Source organism: Myotis daubentonii, chromosome 5 (assembly GCF_963259705.1).
Source record: "Myotis daubentonii chromosome 5, mMyoDau2.1, whole genome shotgun sequence".
Classification (NCBI taxonomy): domain Eukaryota; kingdom Metazoa; phylum Chordata; class Mammalia; order Chiroptera; family Vespertilionidae; genus Myotis; species Myotis daubentonii.
Genome location: NC_081844.1, coordinates 96895150 through 96917184, shown reverse-complemented (window position 1 = coordinate 96917184; position 22035 = coordinate 96895150). Strand labels below are relative to the sequence as shown.

Genomic DNA, 22035 nt, shown 5'->3' with positions numbered 1-22035 from the left:
AGAATTTTCTAGAAACCTCCAAAAAAAAAAAAAAAATGGAATAGGACCAGTCAGAAATTAAGCATACACTGACTGAAATAAGGAATAATATACAGGGGTTCAACAGTAGAGTAGAGGATTCTGAGAATCAAATCAATGATTTTAAATATGAGAAAGCAAAGAACACCCAACCAGAAGAGCAGAAAGAAAAAAGAATCTAAAAATATGAAGATAGTATAAGGAGCCTCAGGGAAAACTTCAAGTGTACGAACATTTGCATTATGGGGGTGCCAGAAGAAGAGAGAGAGCAAGATATTGAAAACCTATTAAAAGAAATAATGACAGAAAACTTCCCCTACCTGGTGAAAGAAATAGATTTACAAGTCCAGGAAGCACACAGAGTCCCAAAGAAGAGGAACCCAAAGAGTACCGCAGCAAGACATATCATAATTAAAATGCCAAGGGCTAAAGACAAAGAGATAATCTTAAAAGCAGCAAGAGAAAAGCAGTTAGTTACCTATAGGGAATGCCCATAATACTGTCAGCTGATTTCTCAACAGAAACTGTGTAGGCCAGAAGGGAATGGCAAGAAATATTCAAAGTAATGAATAACAAGGACCTACAACCAAGATTACCCAGCAAAGCTATCATGAAGGTCAGATAAAGAGCTTTACAGACAAGAAAAAGCTAAAGATTTCATAACCACCAAACCAGTATTATATGAAATGCTGAAAGGTATTCTTGAAGAAGAGGGAGAAGAAAAAGAGGTAAAAAATATGAACAACAAAATGGCAACAAATACATACCTATCAACAATTGAATCTAAAAATCAAAATAAATGACTAAGAAATCTAATGAACAAAATAAACTGGAGAATAAAATAGAGTCAGAGGCATGGAAATGGAACAGACTGATGATTCTCAGTGGGGAGGTGGGTGGGGGCCGGGAAAAGATTAAACAAAGATATATATATACTAGAGGCCTGGTGCACAAAAATTGTGCACTGGGGGGGGGGGGGTCCCCCAGCCCAGCCTGTGCCCTCTTGCAGTCCGGGAGCCCTTGGGGGGATGTCTAACTGATGGCTTAGGCCCACTCCCTGGGAACTGGCAGTCAGACATCCTTAGTGCTGCACCAGTGAGCCCAGCTTCTGGCTGAGCAGCACTCCCTCTGTGAGAGTGCACTGACCACCAGGGGGCAGCTCCTGCATTGAGTGTCTGCCACCTGGTGGTCAGTGTGTGTCATAGCGACCGGTTATTCTGCTGTTTAGTCGATTTGCATATTAGCCTTTTATTATATAGGATATACATTACCTATGGACAAGATAAGAGGGCCTGGGGTGGGACGGGAACTGGATGGAGGGGGGGGGTCAATGAGTGGGAAAAAGAGGGACATCTGCAATAATCTCAACAATAAAGATTAACCCCCCCCCCCACTAAAATAAACAAACAAACAAATAAATAAAATGTATCCCAATGCAGAGCACTGCTCTACCAATAGCTGTGATTTTTTCTTTGGCTCAGGTATTAACATGTAGATCTTCCAGGAAGCTGAGTTCTCAGGGAAACTTTCTAGTGATCATAAGCAAAACGTTTGTACACACATTACTAAAAACGGACAGAAACATCTTGGCTGGTGAGGTGGTTTGGGACTCCAGATTTTGAGAGTCAGATGTAATTCTTCTTAGTTTAGGGAGATGGCTCTGTGGCTTAAGCCCACACATATGCTGGTGAGCATTACTGTATGGGTGGGTGTACACCCTGGAGAGCACATGTTTTCAGCCTGCTGGTGGGAAGAAGGGTTTTCCCTGATTGATGAATCATCTCAGAGGAGACAGTGAGTGAATGGATTCATTGATCATACCTCTACTTGTTTTCTACTGCTCATCCCTGGAACACTGCATCCTGGGGCTGGAAGTAGTAAAATGAGGAGGGAAATACATACAAGTCTGTGTACTTTTCTATATTTTAAATCAATAGTATCTCAGTCTGCTAAAACTGCTGGGCTCCCCCTCGTCATTGATTAGATTTCTTTTATTCTGAATTGAGGATGAATTGTGGTTGTCTTGATGACAGACACTCATCTCACACACGGATGCAAAGATGTGTGTCATAATGAGGTGGTTGACAGGCCGGAGAGAAACAGCTTCTTCCACTCAGTTTGGGTTGATCCTTAACAAAGTATCTTGGAACAATCAGCCCAGCGAGGCTTTAGCTCCTGAAAACTTCTGGGCCCACAGCAGTGGGGAAGTGGTTAAGAACTCAACTATGATAGTTTGTTCTCTGCTCCTTGGTTCCATTCTTAGCTCAAATCCTGCCTTTTTTTTTTTTACAGGCCATAGTGTATGAAGGCCAAGACAAGAACCCAGAAATGTGCCGAGTCTTGCTCACACACGAGATCATGTGCAGGTAAGAAATACCTTGTTCTCTCCCTTTAATCAGCAAAGAGAAGATGAATTTGTATCTCCAATCTAGGTGAACTCAGGTTTATTTTGGGGTACGCGTTTAATCTTGCTTCTATTAGACAATCTAAAAAGAACCCATGAACCTGAGTATTTGGTACTAAATTGTCAGGCATCAGAATGGTTCTCAGTTATTTATCAGAGTCCATCCTGTAAGACATACATTTCCATGTTGATATCTGCACTGTTAATGGTCACAAAGCAGTACCCTCCCCTTCTTCCTTTCAATCAAGTAAAATACAATGTAACCCTTTTAGTGTTAATATATGCATTCAACCACATTGCTAGTAAAATGAGTAAGCGTTCTATTGATGTCAGCAGAAGCCTCCGTTGATAAGACTTAAGGTATAGTTCCCCCTTTTAATTCTTCCACTTAAAAATAGAACGTCCATACATAGGCAGCATTCCTCCTTAAACTGAGCGTGGATTTTCTTTCATCCCCGCCCCCTCCTCCCCCCTCCCTGCCTTGACTCTGATCACTTAATCTTAGTTACCCAGTGTGTAACTATGACAGTGTAGCTAATATTTCTGAGGGCTGGTGAGCTTTTGGAAGGATAGCAAAGCGGAGTCCCTGTCACATGCAAATGAGCGTCTTTATTTTTGCCTGGTATCTGACTGACGCTACATTTGAAAACAGGCCCCTGGACCACATTCAGTTCCCTGGTCTCAGCCAGTCCTCCACATGTGGGAAAGCAGACCAGAGAATGAACACTTTTTAACTTGCAGTTTAGGATTCTTATTCTTCATAAAGTAACAGTGGTACTTGGCTCCCAGTATATTCTGAGTAATTGGATGAAGCATGAAGGTGCCACTATGCATCAGAGAAAGGCTACTAATTGCTTTGTTAGCCATCAGGCGGGGCTCAAGCAGGCTTGGCCCCTGACTATTACTGACCAATCCTGTTAGGGCTTCAGCATGGGTGGGCTTTATTTGCTGCTCATGGACTTGTAGTGAACTCAGTCTTATAGCTCTATTGGAAATAAATTAGAAAGGGCTTAATGTATAAGCATGTTTACTTACTGAAATCTCAAATATTAACTTCTTTATCTAGAATTATGTATGTGTCTGAAAATTTCCTTTCTTCTTTTCCTCTAAAAAACATACTTCTAATATATTATTATAAAATATATACGAGTTTCACAAGTTTTTGCTTCAGTGATTTGTAAAACTTGTTAATTATTCCAAAAACAGGTTGCTTTTCTCTAACTTTAAAGCAGTAGCAAAATCCAAAAATATGGTCGTAGATTTCTCAGAAGGTATTATTAGGCAAAAATCAGCATTATACTGCATACAATAATTGTGTGAGTAAAGCTGAGTTGCACTTTACAGAATTAAATGAGTAAAATCATTTTGAAAAGCCTTAGAAAATGACCTCCTTTGTATTACTATTTTTCAGACTGTATTTTAGCTTCCCACAATTAGCATGTTATTAGAATGAATTTTCAGTGTTCTATTACCTGCGATTCTAGCAAAATAGGAGACAGACAGGAAGATGGATCTCAACCAATAGGCCACCTAATATCTATATATCATAGATTTGCATCTCAGATCTGCACATGTTTGGACTCTGCTAGAAATAATTCTGTTCTTGAAATACTTCGAGATATATTATGCCTTTCACACACAAGCCTACCCTCTATTAATGCAGTTTATATTTTTCTTGTTCTTAAAATTCATTGGTCCAAAGTATTTTATTATGCTGGTTGCTGTGCTTTACTGCTGGTGTTCTTCCTATTTTTCAGAAACATAAAAATAGCAAAAATAAAATTCTCAAGCCACTGAAGGCAAATGATGATGTTTGTACTGCATGGCTGAGAGGGAAAAGCCATATTCAAAATGCCATCCTGTTAATGTTACAGATTACGGTTTCTCTGGCTGCCTATAGATGTGTAAGGGGTACTGTTTGTTTACCAGGCCGCCATGACCCTATTACACAAACCTGTCATCTATTGTGTGGCTAACCGTCTTTTAAATTGCAAATCAGATGCTCTTTAGGGGGCTTTAGGAAAAAAAAAAATCTCACTTTCCACACCATCCTATTTCTCTTGATTTCTTGCCTGTTGTAAGTGGAAGTTGGGATGTGCTGAATTTGCACCAGGGGTGCAAATGCAGGCTCAATTATAAGCATAAAATTAGAGTCTGTTCACCATTAATCAGCCTGGCTAATTGCTATGCACCACCATTAGCCATATGGTGTGAAAGACAGCTTGCTCTCCCCAAGATGAAATTTCTCCATTGCAGACATGAAATAGTGAGGGCCCTGGATTCTAAAATAGCATGTTTTAGATATTTAATTTCTAAACAACTTTCTGCTGTGCTTTCTATCAAGGCTAACAGCACAATAAAACTTTGCGTTTATGTCACAAAAACTGTATATTTATAGTACCTTGGAGCGATAGTAAAGGAGACAGAGAATTTACATCGACAGGAAAGGGTTTGGGATGGTTCTGTTTTGTTGTGGAAAAGGGGGAAAAGAAAAAAAAATGAAAGAAAGAAAAGAAATGAGATAAGAGAAAAGAAGGAAGTTGTGTCTCAGGTGGCTGCAAATTTAAGAAATCCATTTTGTTCTGTTGTGAGGATAACTCCGTGGCACGAGCTGACTAAAGGACTTGCCACCATTGGATTACAATTATTGCTACTCTTTGAGACAAAACCTTTTTGACTTGGTGGCATAGAGCTCTTTCTGTGGAATTCTGGGAGAGTATCTACATTTTTGGTAAATTAGAATCTATCGTTACATTTTGCTAATACCTGGTGGTTAAGGCCTTAAAATAATGTGGTCTCATGAAGGATTAAAAAAAAAGAAAAAAGAAGTTGGAATCCATAAGAGATTTGATTTTAAGTGCATCTCAACATCCTGTATTTAAATGTGAATGGAAAGCAGCAACTATACTTGGTAGTTGAACCAGCTCCCAGCCTCCCAGGAAGGCTGAAGCAGGCTTTCTCTCCTTCCAGGTTTCCCAGGCTGGGCGCTCTCTTGAGGCGAGTGATCTTTTTCCATGATCAGTGCCTGGCTTCTTGCGGGGCCATGGCTTAGTTCTCAGGGTCAGCCTCTCCCTTGATCAGGCCTCTTCTTCCTTTCTCTTTTGCTGGTTTATTCTGATTTTTCCTTCAGATCCCCACGTCAGCATGACTTCTTCAGGAAAGCCTCCCAGCCCTTGTCCTGAATTGTATCCCCTTGGTAGGCATTCCTATCCTATCCTGTGCTTTTCCCTCAAAGCACTCAGAGCATTACAACTGTGGGTCCATGGCCTGTCTTACTTGCTGGACTAAGGACTTAAAGGCAGGGAAATTACTCAGTTTTCCTCTGTGCCTCAGTTGTTCCATGTGTGAAATGGGTGAAAAATATTATCTCATAGGTAGTTGTTAAGGTTAAATGCTATAACCTATAAATGCTTATCCTGGTGCCTGCCATATAGAAAGTACTGAATGTCTATTGTTAGTATTTATAGCAGTGGCAGTAGTCTTAGTATTAATATTAATAGAAGCAGAAGTAGTAGTCGAAGCCATAGCAGCAATATCCAGTGTCTAGCTACGTATCTGGCACATAGTTGTTCAGAGTGAAAGATTGATGAGAACTTTGAAAGGAAGTGAAGTGTCCACAAAAGGCACCAGTGGGGTCCTCGGCCTGGCCTGTGGATCGGGCCCCAACCGGCTCTCCGACATCCCCCGAGGGGTCCCAGATTGTGAGAGGGCTCAGGCCAGGCCGATGGACACCACCTGTGTACAATTGGGACCCGGGAGGGAGGCAGGAGGTTGGGTAGCTGTGGAGGGACCACGGGAGGGCTCCCGGGCGTGCCTGGTCCATCTTGCTCAGGCCTGATTGGCCAGACCCCAGCAGCAAGCTCACCTACTGGTTGGAGCGTTTTCCCCCTGGTGGTCAGTGCATGTCATAGCGACTGGTTGACTGTCTGCCCCCTGGTGGTCAGTGCATGTCATAACGAGTGGTTGAGTGGTCTTAGCATATCATTAGCATATTATACTTTGATTGGTTGAACGGACAACTGGATGACTGGACACTTAGCATATTAGATTTTTATTATATAGGATATATATGTGTGTGGTCCCTACACACACACACACACACACACACACACACACACACACACACACACATATATCCTCCATTCTTCCCCACTCTTATTTTATAATGCACTTTGTTCATTCTCGGTGTGGTGGTTAAGGATGTTTTCATTCATTCTTTTAGCCCCTACTATTTGCAAAGCACTGTGGAATGCTGAGCCCCAAAGGACTGAGTCCTGTAGTAGGAGAGCTGACAGATTAGATGAGACTTGTGGGCAGAGAACCAGACTGCCCTGTAGAAAGAGTTGACTGTGATCAGAGCTGAGACAAAGGATTGTGGCTATTCAGAGAAGACAGGACATACTTGTAGGCAGATAGTAGCCTCAGAAATGGGGAGGAGGGTGAGATAGGACAAGGATGTTAGAGTATGCATGAAGAAGTGTTTGGACCCATTTGTTGGGGTCCAGGTAGGATTTCTCTTTGGAGAGGTCTAAAGGTGGGTGGTCCTGTGGCCTGGAGCTGGGAAGAGAGTCAGGGTGAAAGGCAACCCACTTCAGAAGTCTCTTCCCAAAGGTGAGAGTTGAAGCAATGGGCTTATAAGGGGTTGACAAGGGTGGGAGAAAAGGGAGAGAAGGGTCCTTGGATACATTCTTGGGGAATAATCACACATTAGCAGGAGGGAGGGTGTGCTCAAGAATTAGGGAAAAGAACCTTGAGCATGCAGAGCTTAAAAATAAAAGGAGGGTGTTTCAAAGACGTGGGCCAGCCATGTAAGTGCTAGGGAGGCTCCACATGGATATGAAGATGGAGAAAAACAGCAAAAAGGTCACTGGTGAACCAAGCCAGTTTTTATGGGGTTAAGGTGGCAAGAACTTATGGAGACTCTGGCAAGGAGAGAGTTGGACAGCAAAGAAACTAACTCAAGAAACAAGATGGAGCAAGTCTTTTTTTTTTGTTAAGAGAATGGGAAAGCTTGACAATGTATGTAAACTGAGGGAAAGAATGAACTTATCCTTACAACCATTAATCAGACTCTACGGGTAATTCTTATATCTCCTTCTCCAGCCACTTTGGTTAAATAGGCAAGATATTTTACTTTTTATTGCAAAGCTTAGAAATTGATATGGTGTTTTTCTCTAGTTGAGAGAGCCTCTACTTATTGGAAAAACTGCATGTTCCTAAGATGAGGATCTGCAGGTCCCATGACTAGGAGACATCTAGCCATTTCTTGCCGTGATTTATGGAGCTGCGTGTCAGCTCACTGGAGATACACCACCTGTGTCAGGCTGCTATGGAAGAGACTCATAAGTTTGCCTTCCCTGGGTGTGCAGAATTGTCCAGGAGATGCACGAGCCTGCTGGGGAAAGGGCTGCTGTTTTGAGCCCACAGTGTACTTATGGCATCAGGTGCCGGGTACCCACTCCTGTGACAGGCCACATTGCTCTCCTGCCAGTTGGGTCGCAGGTTGAGAAGGGATGTGAAATAGTGGGAGTCCTGCCCTGTGACAAAACAAATTAGGCAACTCCAAGCCCTCCCACACGATAGATGTCTGCGTTAGGGAGCCAATACCAGGTCTGAGTCTGGCACAGTGCCTGCCACACAAGTAGGAGCCGGAGAAACACCTTTTTGACTAGATGAAGACCCATCCATCACACAGTAATGAGGGTATAATTATTACTGTGAGTTCTTTCACTACCACGGTAACTTTTCCTTTGAAATGCTTTTGAGTTTGTTGTCCCAACGTACTATATTGTTTCATTCTGAGTCCTCTTCTGCCTTACACATAAGGGAATCTGTGCTCTTTTCAGCCGCCCTTGGTTGATGCCTGTCTTGTGTATGGTGGAGGCTGGTGCCCACCTTTCTGGGTTCTTTTGAGTTCCATGGAAGAAACTAGGGGAGGTTCAGCTCAGAGCACAGAGGACTCTCGAGGGCAGGGAACAGTTATGGGATGAAGGACAGGTCTTTGCTTGGTGCTCCAGTTAGAATTAGGGAGCTACAGGGGGGTCAATGTCAGCTCAGTCTAAGGGAAGACCTTCCTTCTCCCACTGACAGTTGATTTTTCATTTTCAGTAGGAAAGTAATAATGCAATACAAAGCAGAAGACTGAAAATGTATTTAAATAAAATATACGCCCTCCATTATTCCCCATTCCTATTTCCCTTGTTATAAGTTACAGCTTTGAGGTATCTATTCATTTATTAAATATTTTCCGAGGGCCCAGAGTGTACTAGGCTCTGTTCTGGTTGCTGGGGATATAAAGGTGAATAAAAACATCTAAGGTCCTGTCCTCATGGGGTTTATATTCAAGTGTGAGTGTCAGACAATAACGAAGAAGACAAATCAATATAAAATATAATGTGGGGAGTGAGAGGAAGAAAAGTGCAGAATAAGGGACTAGAGAGCTCTGGGTGGTCAGGGAAGCCTTTCTAAGGCAGTGACTTTGTGCAGAGATTTGAGTGACATGAGGGTGTGGACCATGCTTGTGACATTCCCTGCCCCCCCTCACATTTTTCTCTCAGATATTGGACCATACCATACGTACTATTTTGAAACTTGTTTTTCTCAGTTCACAATATAATGTTGACTTCTTTTCATGATAATTCATAAAACCCACCTTCATTCATTTTTAATGCTACACAGAACTCCATATATACATGTACATATATATACTATATATGTACACCATAATATATATAAATATATATATATATTTATTTATTTAAAGGGGGCTCATACCGTAGACATTATTTTTTCATCACCCCAGGTGCAGAGTAGAGCCCAAGTGTCTCATTTTGGGGAAATTATATGATGCAGTGACATGGCCTGGGAGACGAACCTGTTGGAATATTTTTCATCCTTTGCCTAAAGTTTTTTATAAGTGATAAGTGACTTCCAGCAGCCCCTTGATTCTGTTTTCTCTTCCTTCATTCCCCCATTTTAGTCTTATTCTGTCCCTCCTTCTGCACTCCTGTTCTTCGAATCTGCCTGCTACTCTGGGTCCCTTGGGGCACAGCATAGAGGGGATGGTTCTTATTTATGCTATTCTTCAACTCCTCTGGCTTCTCTCTAAGTCATTTTTATTTGGAACAGATTAAGTCAAAGGACATATCTCTGGCCTGGTGTGGCCCTCGCTTGTGGGAGGTGGTTTTGGTGTATGGGGTGCAGTGATAGTGACCCCTCCTTCTATCTGGAGTGCCTGCCCAGAGGGTCAGCTTGGCTCTCTTTATCTGTCACCTTTCTGCTTTCATGGATTATATTCCCTCACCACCATACATTATATTCATTCATCAAGTTAATCAATCAATCCAATATTTGAGCTTCTCTGTTCTATTCTAGGTTTCATGCTGCTCCTTAGGTAACTAAAATTGACAGTTTTTTCCTTTATGAAGAATATGGGTTAATGAGGGAGGAGTGTGGAAGGAGAAAGATAGCAACAAAACACACACACACACACACCAATATATATATATATATATATATATATATATATATATATATATATATATATATATATATATATATATATGCAAGTTTTCATTGTGTTAAGTGCCCTGAAAGGAAAAACAGGAAAACCTAACTTTGATTAAGGGCAGATGTCAGGGCAAACCTCTCAGAGGAAAGAGCCTAGAGGCTGAAGTCTGAAGGGGGACGAGGGGCTGCCGAACTAGGGAGGGGTAGAAGGAGGAGCAGAGCAGGTGGGAAGCCTGGCCTGGGCCTGGGATCAGACTGAGTGTGCCTATCAGAGAGATTGAAATTGGCCAGTGAGACTGCAGCTTGGCAAGTTGGAGAAGAGTGACAGGAGAGTGGGAGGTGGTCTGGCATCCTGTCATGCCATAGATTTATTCTAAGTGTTGTGGGAAGGCATGAAAAGGTCCTGGGCAGTGAAGTGACACAGTCCCATTGACATTTTGAAAAGATCACTCAGGCTGTTGCAGGGAGTGAAGAGTAGGCAGCAAGAGTAGGCCACTGGAGGAATCCAAGGACAAATGAAAGTGATTGGACCAGGGCGGTGGCAGTGGGGAGGGAGAGAATCAGGTAAGCTTGAGATGTAGATTCTACTCCACAATTATCATCATGCAAATTGGAGGAGTCTGGGGGGCAGGGGGGAGGAAGAGGACATTTAGTCTTGGGGAGGGCATGGCCACTGGGGACTTGCATTGCCCACTCACAGTTTTGAAAAAGAAAGGGAAAAAAAAAAGGAGAAATAGACCATCTCATTCATTGGTTTTCTCCATGGATAAAGGGGGCTGTGGGCTCTGTAGATGGGCTGCTTTTGGAGAGTTGCTGCCTCTGAGGAGGAGGCAGGAGCTGGGAGTGACAATGATGCTGAGCGCTTACTATGTCCAGTCACGGAGCCCGGCTTTACACCCTCACTGCATTGAATCTGCGCCTCCTCACTTAGGGGTGGGTACAACCATTGTTCCCTTTTACAAATGAGGGAACTATGAGCTGTGAGGGGTAGCACCTTGCTCAAGGCGACACAGGTAGTTCTGTCTGATTCCAGAGCCAGTGTTTTTAACCACTGTGCTCTTCTGCCCTTGAAATGTAGGCATAGAGCAGTGGTTCTCAACCTCCTGGCCCTTTAAATACAGTTCCTCATGTTGGACCCAACCATAAAATTATTTTCATTGCTACTTCATAACTGTAATGTTGCTACTGTTATAAATCGTAATGTAAATATCTGATATGCAGGATGGTCTTAGGTGACCCCTGTGAAAGGGTTGTTCGACCCCCAAAGAGGTTGTGACCCACAGGTTGAGAACCGCTGACATAGAGGATCAGAGTTTAGGGAGGTTGGAGTTGAGGTTTTAACTTATTTTTTTTTGCATTCATCCCAACGACTGTACTTCTCATTCCTGTTCCTCACGTGTCTTATACATTGGGACACGTTGGGCCTTCTATCCCCGGAGCACTAGTACTGCAGAGCTCATGGCCTGGAGGGAATAGTTCCCTCAGAATCAGACAGGCAAAAACTATAGGGGGTGGAGTGGTTTTTAGCTGGGGCTTTGACAAAGGAAATACAATTCTTAGTATTGCTTTCCGAACATATGGGAGACACAGAATTAGCACCAAATTTGGAAGCTGACTCTCTTCTCAGGGATATAGTTACAGCAAGGAAAGAGACGTCCCAACTTTGGTGAAAGACTCCCTATGCAGAAGTATATCTCTTGGTCCTGAAAGTGAAGTTCAATGTTTGATTCTCTCTGGCAGCTCTAAATTTAGGCTCTGTGATTCACTAAGTCGAGTGTGTGTGTGTGTGTGTGTGTGTGTGTGTGTGTGTGTGTGTGAGAGAGAGAGAGAGAGAGAGAGAGAGAGAGAGAGAGAGAGAGAGAGAGAGAGAGAGAGAGAGAGAGATCATGCATGTGTGCCTGTGTAAGAAAGTGGGAGCAAAGTGCATATTATTTGTGCACGGTAATGTATAACCCTTGGTTAACTTCCTCACCTCCTTGACTGATCAAATATTTGCTTTTATAGTGTGCCCCTGTGGACAGACAATGTTTTATTTGCAAACAAGTCTCAGGTGCATAGGTTTCCATTGATCATGGGTAACTTTCAAAAACAATAATTTTTTACCCTTTAGAAGCATCTTAAGGTCACAGCTGGGGTGGGGCTTGGGTATGGGTGCGTCTTTTGCCCATGGCTGCTTTTTCTGATCTAATAAAGAGCGCCCACTCTCTGGGCTGTGCTAGCCTTTCGATCAACTGTCCCTAGTGCTTCCAGAAAACTTAAGTGGTGACCAGTGCAGGACACAAAAGCACAAGAGGGCATGCTGGTCTCCACTTTCTTTTATCCCGTTTCTTGGTTTGTCTTAATTATTGTGTCATACTTTTATTCTCATGAAGATGGTTCAAAAGCAAGCACTGGCAGCTTTAGGATTTTAGAAAGCATGTGGTTGAAGAAAATGTCTCCCATAAAAGAGAGAGGAGGAGGAAAGGAATCCATTTAATACAGAATGACTGGAGGGGGAGAAATCACTCATACCTCATTATTGACGCGTTCCACACAATTAGTGTGATCTTGAGGGAAGAACGTTTGAGCCACCCACAACCCTGAATATTCTCATTGGGTAGATGTAATAATAATGCATTTCACAGTGAGCCCTCCCAATACTGCGGGCAGTGATGGGGAGACCCCATCTTAGGGCTGTCGGTCCTGGCTCCCAGAGAGTCAGTCCCTTTCTCTCCTCCTTTGTGCAGGGAGAGGTTAAGCCTGGCCATTAACCCATAGGTGACCCAAATAGAATTTTCTGTCCCAGGGATCCATTGATTGCCAGGTATGGCTTTGTGGTAATTCTAGCATTTGCAACCCAGCAATTTGAACCTTCTGTCTGTCTAAATGATGATTTTACGTTGTAATGGTTGTACTAAATCCTTTCACTTTTGCTCCATAGCCGCTGTTGTGACAAGAAAAGCTGTGGCAACCGAAATGAGACTCCCTCAGATCCAGTGATAATTGACAGGTAGGGACCACTCTACTTTCACTGGATTCTTATTCCTCATTATAATGAAACACCTGCCTTGTGTCGCTCTTGGGCGAGGGTTAGGAATGCATGTGGCCGAAATTTGCCTGTTGGTCATGACTTAATCCGCGCCGAGCTATTGCGATTCCTGGGAAAGCCATATGGAATGTTCTTTGGAGGCCTGTTCTCTTGGATTGCTCCGGTTTTGTGTCTGATTCATGCTCCTAAAGGAATATTTTTTCCCCCTGACTTTCAGTGGCTCAGTCCTCATGCTGTGCCAGGAAGCTTCAGAAATAAAATAATAATAGTTTGTGATTTATGAAATGTGGTTGGGTGCTTATAAATATTTAACTTTTATTTGAAAAATGTTTGAATCATTATCACTTTTAGCTACAGTAGTTCTGTTGGATGTAATCCATCTACATTTTAAGGTTTTATTTATGCATAAAAGCAGTTTTAAAGAGATCTGCGAACCAAGATTTTCCTACTGTTATTTCCTGGATTTGATTGTAGCTCATACTGTATCGTAAGTTGATTAATTTATCCTGCTTGTCTTAATTATCGTGTTTTTAAACAGATCCATATTACTAATCTGACATGACCGAGTAAATCACTGTGGAACGATAAATCTGTTTTAGTTGTTCGGTGCAATTTGAAGCCAGTATGTGCACATATTATGCAAAGCTGCATTCCAAATATTCATTTTACATTTTAATTATTGAAATTCATTGTATGGAAACATGTATGATAAACCATTTGTTACATAGCACTACTCATTGAGAGTTAAATGGCCTGGAAGGTTTATAGATGCTGTCGGTTGTCAGCTAGGAAAAGAGCTAGCACCCTCCACTAGCAGGAAGAGAGTCTTGTAAGCAAGACTGATTCCTCATTGAAGGAACCTACAGCTGAGCAAAAGTCTCTTTTGGAGTTTGATAATATTGTTTTTTGACAATGCTCCCCCCCCCCCCACACACTTATCTGTCTTCACAATTCTTTTTACCGTTTAGGGACTTGCTTTATCATTTTTTAGTGAACTGGAAAGTGTTTGCTTCATCATAATTTATGACAAAAAATTGGTTTTGATTTTGACGTATGTGGTTCTTCAGGCTTAAGCCCAATGTTGTTTATTTTATTTTATATTTTAAGCCCAATTTTGATTGCCCAGTAGCTTCCTAAAGCTCACATTTCAATCGGATATTTTACTTAAATATTTCTCATTAATGTTCACTAACAACATACACTTTTGCCCGATAAATAAGTATGAATATACTTGATTCAAAGGCAACACAGGTAATGTTTGCGGTGTAGTGAGGTAGTGTGCTGTCTATAGAATTAGAATGGCATATTCATCTGAGACCGCAGGCCTGCAATTGATATAATATTTTTTTCTGCAACAGAAGATAAATCTTCAAATAATATACAACAATGAGTATCACCTTTGTGCTGTTTGTTTCATTTAAATACACCTCTTCAAAATACCACTTCTTATTTTAAGTAAGTTTTTCTTACTCATCCATTAAAAAGAAAGTGTTCTGATCAAAGGACCAGCCCAGATCGTCCCCCCAAATTTGAAACTCTACACACTTTGTTCTGCTACCCAGTTCCTTTTGCTTTAGATGATGACAAGAACTTACCTTGCCACACTCAATGAAAACACTTTTTTTGCTTGTGAATGGGTTAAGCTTTTAAGTTCTTCGTTTGGTTTTAAGCCGTGACTCTGATATAGAAGGTTGATAGGACTGTGGTTTGAATAACATTTGATTTTGACCTGTTCCTGTGGGTTGCGATGGCATAAGAAACTTGACTCAGCAGCGCTGTAATTAGCCCGGCCCGTGTTTTTGAAACAGGATTGTGTTACCTGGATTGCATTAGTGTGGCTTCTATTGTTGCCGCTTTGCATCTGTCCCAGTAGGGTACTTAAAACCTTTTCTTGGCTGGGGTAGTTCAAACAATTTAGGCAAAATAAGTATGCACTTTATACTGTTGGTGGCTTTCGAGATATTACTCATGACATTTATCCTTTTCCTTTTTTTTCCTTTTTGGTCTGACAAAGTAGAAAACTGCGTGTAGCCAGCGTTGGTCTCTTAAGAGAGGAGAATTTTACAAACAGCTGAAACCCAGTGTGTCTGCACACGTCCAGCATATGTTTATTTGCTGGCTGTTGCCACTGTCTCCTGTGAACTCTTTTTAAGCAGTGATGCCAGCTGATATGCAAAAACCCATTTAACTATTCTTTATTTGCATCTGAGTTTTCAGAATTTGCTCTTCAGTTGGCCAAAGGCTTTTAAAGCTCCAGTCTTGTCTATGCTGACATGTGAAACTTCCATTTTTAACGACGAGAGAAGAGAATAACAATAAGAAAAGAGCTCACACAAGGAAGGGCAAAATAGAAAAGATTTTTCAATTCCATACAATTGCAAAGAAAAAAAAAATGAAGACAACTGTGTTTGAATTTCATAGTTTCCAATTTGGTTCTATATTACTGATTGCATAATATCTGTGTTACACGCTTAGGGTTTGATTTGTTTTCAGATTTATGGATGTGAATCCCTGCATATTTAGGAAAAGTAGGTTATGGGGCCTGTATTCAGTAGCAGTAGTAACTGTTTTTACAAGATGCACACAGTATGTAATTATAGAGCTGAGGGTATAGGCAATCGTTGTTAGGATTTAGCATAGTTTTAACCCACAGTTACCTTTTGGGCACCAATACTTTTTAGCTCCCTTTGCTTGTCCTTCGGATTTTGGAAGAACACTGCTGAAAAAAAAAAAGACTTTAAGCAGTGGTTATGCAGGGAAACTATTTATAGGGGAGATAGAAGAGGCTCTCCGGTCATACGGCAATGGTGCAGGGTAAGCTATTTCTGTGTTGAATTTTGGCTATATTATTTGCTGCCAGTGATTTGGGGACATCAGCTTGGCACAGTCTATCCAAAAAGTGGAATTAACAAAATCAGCAGTAGCACACTATGATGTAGAAAATGACTCCTTTTACAATTGTGACAATTTGTCGAGTCACTTCGAAAAGCTTGTTGGAAAATTCCTGCAAACGTAGAAAGTGTGCATCTGCAGTTGACTGCCAGGTTATATTTTATATTTCTGCCTGATATCAAATGGCTGGATGAAGAGTGATAAAACCCAGGCTGTGCCCAATGATCCAGATATTTGGGCTATGTAGACATGGGAAAAGTCAAATGTGTTAGGTTTAATAGCTGATGACCAGGAACTAATAATAGCAAATTTCATTATTGTTGAGGTAAAGGGCTATGTATAGTAATTATTGTTAAGTAAAAAGCAAAACAATGATTTGCAGTTATTGAATTACAGTGGAGATTGACTTAACATATTCACACAGTAACTCATATTTGAATTTAAAAGGTTTGCAATAAAATTCATGTTTAGAAATTGAATAAATTGTAGTTTTATTACCACATTGGATATCCTTGTGTCCTAACCTTTTTCCTTCGAGTTATCTAAGTTCAATAAATAAAACCTCATTAGACTATTCCCATTTCAACGAGTTTATTAAATTTTGCAGGAGTAATTAGCATAAGCTGTGCTAATTTTTCTGGAAGACTAATGAGGGAGGTTCTTAATTAGGTTTACTTTGTAAGAATCAGAAAAGATGATAATGACAAAAGTCACATAGGGTAGTCTGAATTGGGAACCCAGTTTTTCTGAATCTGTAAAAAAAAGCTTCCACTTTCTAGTTGCAAAGTTCTTTATAAATGCTTGAACTGAATATATTAAATGTGCAGGATGTCATTCCGTATCTAGTTGTTAGGATTACTATCCATTCTTAGTTTGCTTCTCAAAACTCTTTATTTTTCTACCCTTGACTAACTAAACTATCTTTAAGCAATGACATGGATGAATACAGGTGGTCTTACAAAAACGTTTCTTTCTCCAAATTATACTGCAGGATTCCTTCCACATGGAGCCCTAAAATTTCTCGCCAGATTTGTGTCACTTATTGTCAGTAAAGCAGGTTAGGGGATGACTCAATATTTGTGTGTGTGTTTTTTTTTCCAATTTTATTCTATCAATGTGCTTGATAGTCTAGTTAGGCCACTAAATAAAAGGAAAAAATAAGAGCTCAATTCTTTATTTCCTTGTACTATGGATCTTGAGCAGTTAATAGTGATTTTTTGAAAACAGAAATAATACAAGATGAAATTCTTCCTCAAATTATCTCTGTCTCGTGTGAATTTAGACGTAGCCCTTTTGGGATATGTAGCTCAAGCAACCTGCAAGTTTTGAGTTCCTCAGAGCCAATATTTAAAGCATGGATTTTTAAAGCTTGTCAATTAAGATACCTCTAAAGATTTTGGGTTTGCACATTGTAACCTTAACAGATTTGTCTTTATTTTCCATTTATACAAATTCTTGAATCTATGTTTGAGATGAAAGCTTTGACATGTGACATAAAAAATACATATCGATTTCATAGAGTGAGAAACCTAGTTAGTCTGTTTGGAATTACTCTTCTTCCACTTACCCAAGGGTCTCCTAAAAAGAAAAAAAAAGCCTAAGATCTTCCATATCTAGATCACTTTCATTTAGGTAACAGTAATTGGGTTTGTTTTATGTTTATTGGTTGAAAAATGTTCAGGAATAAAAATATTAGGATGCTTATTTTACCTGATGATTTTATAGGATGTAAATCATCTGAATAGAAAAACTTAACCATGTCAGGGTTGATCAAAGAACCGATTTTATTTACCATCTACATCTAAGAGATATAAATACTGTGATAGTACATTTCATAAAGTGCAGTGTTATCACCAAGCTAATTTCTTGATTGAATTGATCCCGATATATTTATATAACACGTATGTTCATTTGTATAACAGGAAAATAATATTAAAACTTTAGAATTAGCATGTAATTGTGTGTTTTTTTTAACCATGGAGCAGGGTGGGGTATATCCTAATTTCTAAATTCACAATCATGATGTTGTGAAGGCATCTGGGCCCCTCAACAATAAATGACTTCCTTCTGTCTTTTATTAACAGAGGTAAACCTCAAAGCCATTAAATTTTTTTTTTATCTTCTGTAAAAATAAAATCTTCAACTGACATGAATATAAACATATACTTTTATTCAAGTTGCAAATGAGGCGTTCAGACAGAATTTCTTGGTTTCATTTCATTGACCTTTCAACTCTTAATATTTTGGTCTTCATTCAGTTTTTAGAAGGACCAATCACTAAACATAATCCCTCCGTAAGATACACAAATGACTGCTTGGGGTGTGAAAAACCAGAGGTGTGCCTGCATTTCTTGGAGTTCTGATACGCTTTTATACCACCCGATTTCCTAACCTGGAATGCTGGGTTCAAGTAAAAGGAGGAGGAATTCACCTTTTAAAGTTGCCCCAGGCAGGATAATTGCTGTCCTCTTGGCTGATTTGGGAGGTTGCATTTTTCTAAAAGTGACAAGCCAGCATCTCCAAGCATGAATTTACGGATGTTTATTAAGTCTAGCATATTTAAACATTTGTTTTCTCAGTGGGAATTCATATGCGATTATTAGGAATGAGACTTATGTGAGAGTATCATTCTAAATTTTATCACATATCAGATAATACCATTCTGAATATGAGATGAGCCCTGAACACTTCACTGCAGTTTGCAGCCGTGTTAAGAAAATAACGAATACAATAAGCTAATAGCAGCCTATATCCCATTTGCTATCAGCTATTCCCAAATACACAACCAGGATACATTAAAATGCATTTCAAATATGCTGACAATATATCATAATGCAAAGCACTTTTACATGGTATAATGCTACTGCAGACACTGTATAATGAACAACAGTGGTTTTCCTGTAAAGGAAATAATGGCAGCAACTTCCAAGAAATGTATTTAACGGAGATTCAGAGAATCCGCAGTGGATATGTGTAACTGGCCTGGGCGTCAGCTCATGGTGTGGGTTTTTCTTACCCCATGTCATCATAACTTTGCTTTCATAATGGTTGTAGAAAAATACAGAAAAGCAGTACAAAGTCCCCTGTGTGTCACCTGGCAACTTTGCACCATCAGTTTGTGATGAGAATATATCACTGTATTAAATATGCTTTTACTTTTCTAATAGAAGTTGCTTAGAATGAAAATAAAATCACACTCCTCTCAAGTTCAACTCTTCATTGATGAATTTCCCTCATTTCTCCCTACTTCCAGCACCTGACCAAACTCTTTAACAAAAATTGACAAGGTTTTTAAAACTCTAGTTAGAGGTTCCTGCATATAAAGAGATAGTATTTTGGTCATTTTAAATTGAGGCAGTATTTGAAATAGATAACTAATTCTTCCTCCCCTCCCCTGCCCACAGCCCATCCCTCTCCATACAAACTGTGTAACTATATACAGCCCCGGACAATATAAAAGTGACCTAAATACTCCAATTGCAGTCAATGAAATATGGTGAACAGTGCAGGTTTGTCTTTGGTTGCTCGCTGCCTTTAAAGGTGTGGGTAGATGAAGATAAATCTCCCTCCCAAACTCTTTCTCCAGTTACAAGCCTTTGTCCAGAAGCAAATGAAGGTTTTAACGTTACAGTACTTATTGTAATAGAATTTTAATTGCCTTAATCCTGCTGAAGTGTGAGGCTGAGTGCATGTGTGCTTGTGTTCTTCATGGGGAGGAGAGTCAAGCCAACCCTCCCCCACTCACACTAAACAACAAAACTGCATAGGTCCGTGGGGGGTGGGGGTCATATATGGTAAATGATGCAAACTTAGTGAAATGAATTGTGAGGAAGGGAAGGCCGCTGGCATTTGATCCACGTAATCTGAACTCCACTTTCAGAAGGGGTAGAGTGGTCTTCAGTGTGCTTTAGGGATTTTTGTTATTGAAGTTGAAGTGCTTGGTCTTCCAAACCCTACTCGTAAAGACTTAACTAGACAAGCTAGCAAGTTATAAAGCTGGATCCTCCACAAGAACCTCCAGAATGGCCCTTGGTAACTATACCATCCCGCTAACTGTTTGAGGCACAATAGTTTGGTAATATAATATAAAGTAATAGTGTTGGCCAACATATCTTTAATAAGATATTGTCCGTGCCTTTGCCATATGCTACAGAGCAGCCTCTCACTCCGTGGGCCTTTTGATTCCTCTCAATAAGATTATTTCAAATGCTCTAATCCTGAATCATCGACATGAATACAAAAGCCTAGTGACATCTAATAGATGCCTCTTAGCTTTGCTTTCCCTCTTGTTCCTTCCCCTTTTCTTGTCTTTTTACCTGACAAAAAGCTTATAGACACTTGGGCCCTGTCTCTCAGTAGCAGCATGGGGGGCTCCTCGTGAAATATAAAGGAGGAAAAAGGACTGACAGAGGCCCGATAAGCTACAGAGTGAAGGGCCATAGATTAAAAGTAAATGCCAGTAAATCCTACCCTGTACACTTACTTGTTCTTCTATTGTTTTCTTTAACACTTTCGGGTCCAGGTCAGACTGGGAAAAATAAAGGGAAAATGATAATCACATAGTGCCTGGGCATTTTTAAGCTGGACATAGTTACTATACATATTGTATGGGGTTTGGGTAAGATTTTTCAAATTTCAGTTCATGTAAAGGTTGTAGTGACAAGTTTTCTCATGCTCAGAGTTTCCCTTATCTACCTTTCCAAAGAAACCACGATTTGACTAAAGCTTTGTTTTTGTTTTGTTTTTTTACTCTGTCTTAGATCAGATGATCATGCTACTTGCAATTTATTTGTTATTCCACAGATAAACTACTTGGATTTCCCCCAATTTTTTAATATGCTTCCCATTCATTAGTATTTTGATTTGTTAGTAATATCTAAAAATAGCATTTTAAAAATAGCCTTGAATGCACTATTATTGATTGAAGTCCCTCACAAAATGGAACGGTAGTTTGAAGAACATTGGACCTACATCAGGTTTGGTTACTCTCACACGTAAACACACACACACACACACACACACACACACACACACACACCACAAAGACAAAAACAAAGATGAAAAATGAGAAGTCTCTTTTTTATTAATTAGAAAGTATTTTAGAAAAGCAGGTTGTCTAAGAGTTAACCTGGTTATCTTTGAAGCTATTACAATGTAGAAAACCCACGTTTCTCTACACGATTTTGGTGTTATCTTAAAGGTATTTTCTAATCTCAGAATATCTTTAAAAAACTGAGTCCTTCGTTCTGTAGCTATGGGAGCTGGAGTGTCCAGTTTTGGCCCCCGGCATAAGTTCTCTGACCAGCATCAGAATCCTGGCCCTATGAGCACCTCAAAGCAAAACCAAAACCCCTAACCTTTGTGAGATTAGTAGTAACTTATGTCTGAATGATACTTGCAAAGTGACAAAGCAGGTGCTTAGGAACTTCATCGCTTAGTTCTCAGCCTGATCTTTTCCCTTCCTCAACTGCCCAGTAAAAAAAAAAAAATTACTGTTTTCAGTATTTCATAACAGTCTCATTTTTTTTTTCTTGGTGTCCACAATTCATCCGTTCCATGTATGACTCTAAACTTCTTTACCTAAGCAGTTTTCTTAGTAGATCTTGCACTTAACTTTTGGAATTAAAAAAATAATAATGTGACATATAAAGTGTTGAACCCATTGCTAGGGCAGTGTTTCAGCTCTGGTGTCCTCATTTAATTTGATGAGTGAACTACCATGTTTCGTGTGGAAAAAGCAGGCACTCTCCCACTTTTCCCAATGAGAAACCTAGGAGAAGGCAGAATATTATGGAAAAGACATAGATTTTGGAGTCCATCGTTTGAGGGATCAAATCCCTCCACTGCTACTTACCAGCACCTCTGCCTTAGGGGGCATCTCAGCTTTCCCATCCTTAAAATGGGAAACATCTTTCTACTTCGCAGAGTTGCAAGGGTTAAAATACCTAGCACTGGGCATGGTACCTTTGGGTACTTGAAATCAGATAGCTCTTGCAATTTGAATATAATATATTTCATGTGGATTGTTATTCTCAATGTGATGATTGCCATGGATCTTTCTTACAAGCAAAACTCACTCACCAAAGTTTATCATGGTAGCTAAACCCCTTGGAGGAAGAGGCACTCAGTTTACCTTTTCCATAAATATTTACTGATCTTCTACTCAGTGCCGTGCACTGTTGTC

At 40.3% G+C, this 22035-nt stretch overlaps 1 protein-coding gene across 4 annotated transcripts in view; it reads left to right on the top strand.

The window, feature by feature from the left end:
- Positions 1 to 22035, top strand: part of EBF1 (EBF transcription factor 1) — a 391814-nt gene that overhangs the window by 15728 nt on the left and 354051 nt on the right. For all 4 annotated transcript variants that reach the window (XM_059699069.1, XM_059699068.1, XM_059699067.1 and 1 more), the window contains exons 5-6: positions 2311 to 2384; positions 12852 to 12920. In XM_059699069.1, coding sequence (XP_059555052.1) covers positions 2311 to 2384; positions 12852 to 12920 — 143 coding nt within the window. The remainder of the gene's footprint in view (positions 1 to 2310; positions 2385 to 12851; positions 12921 to 22035) is intronic.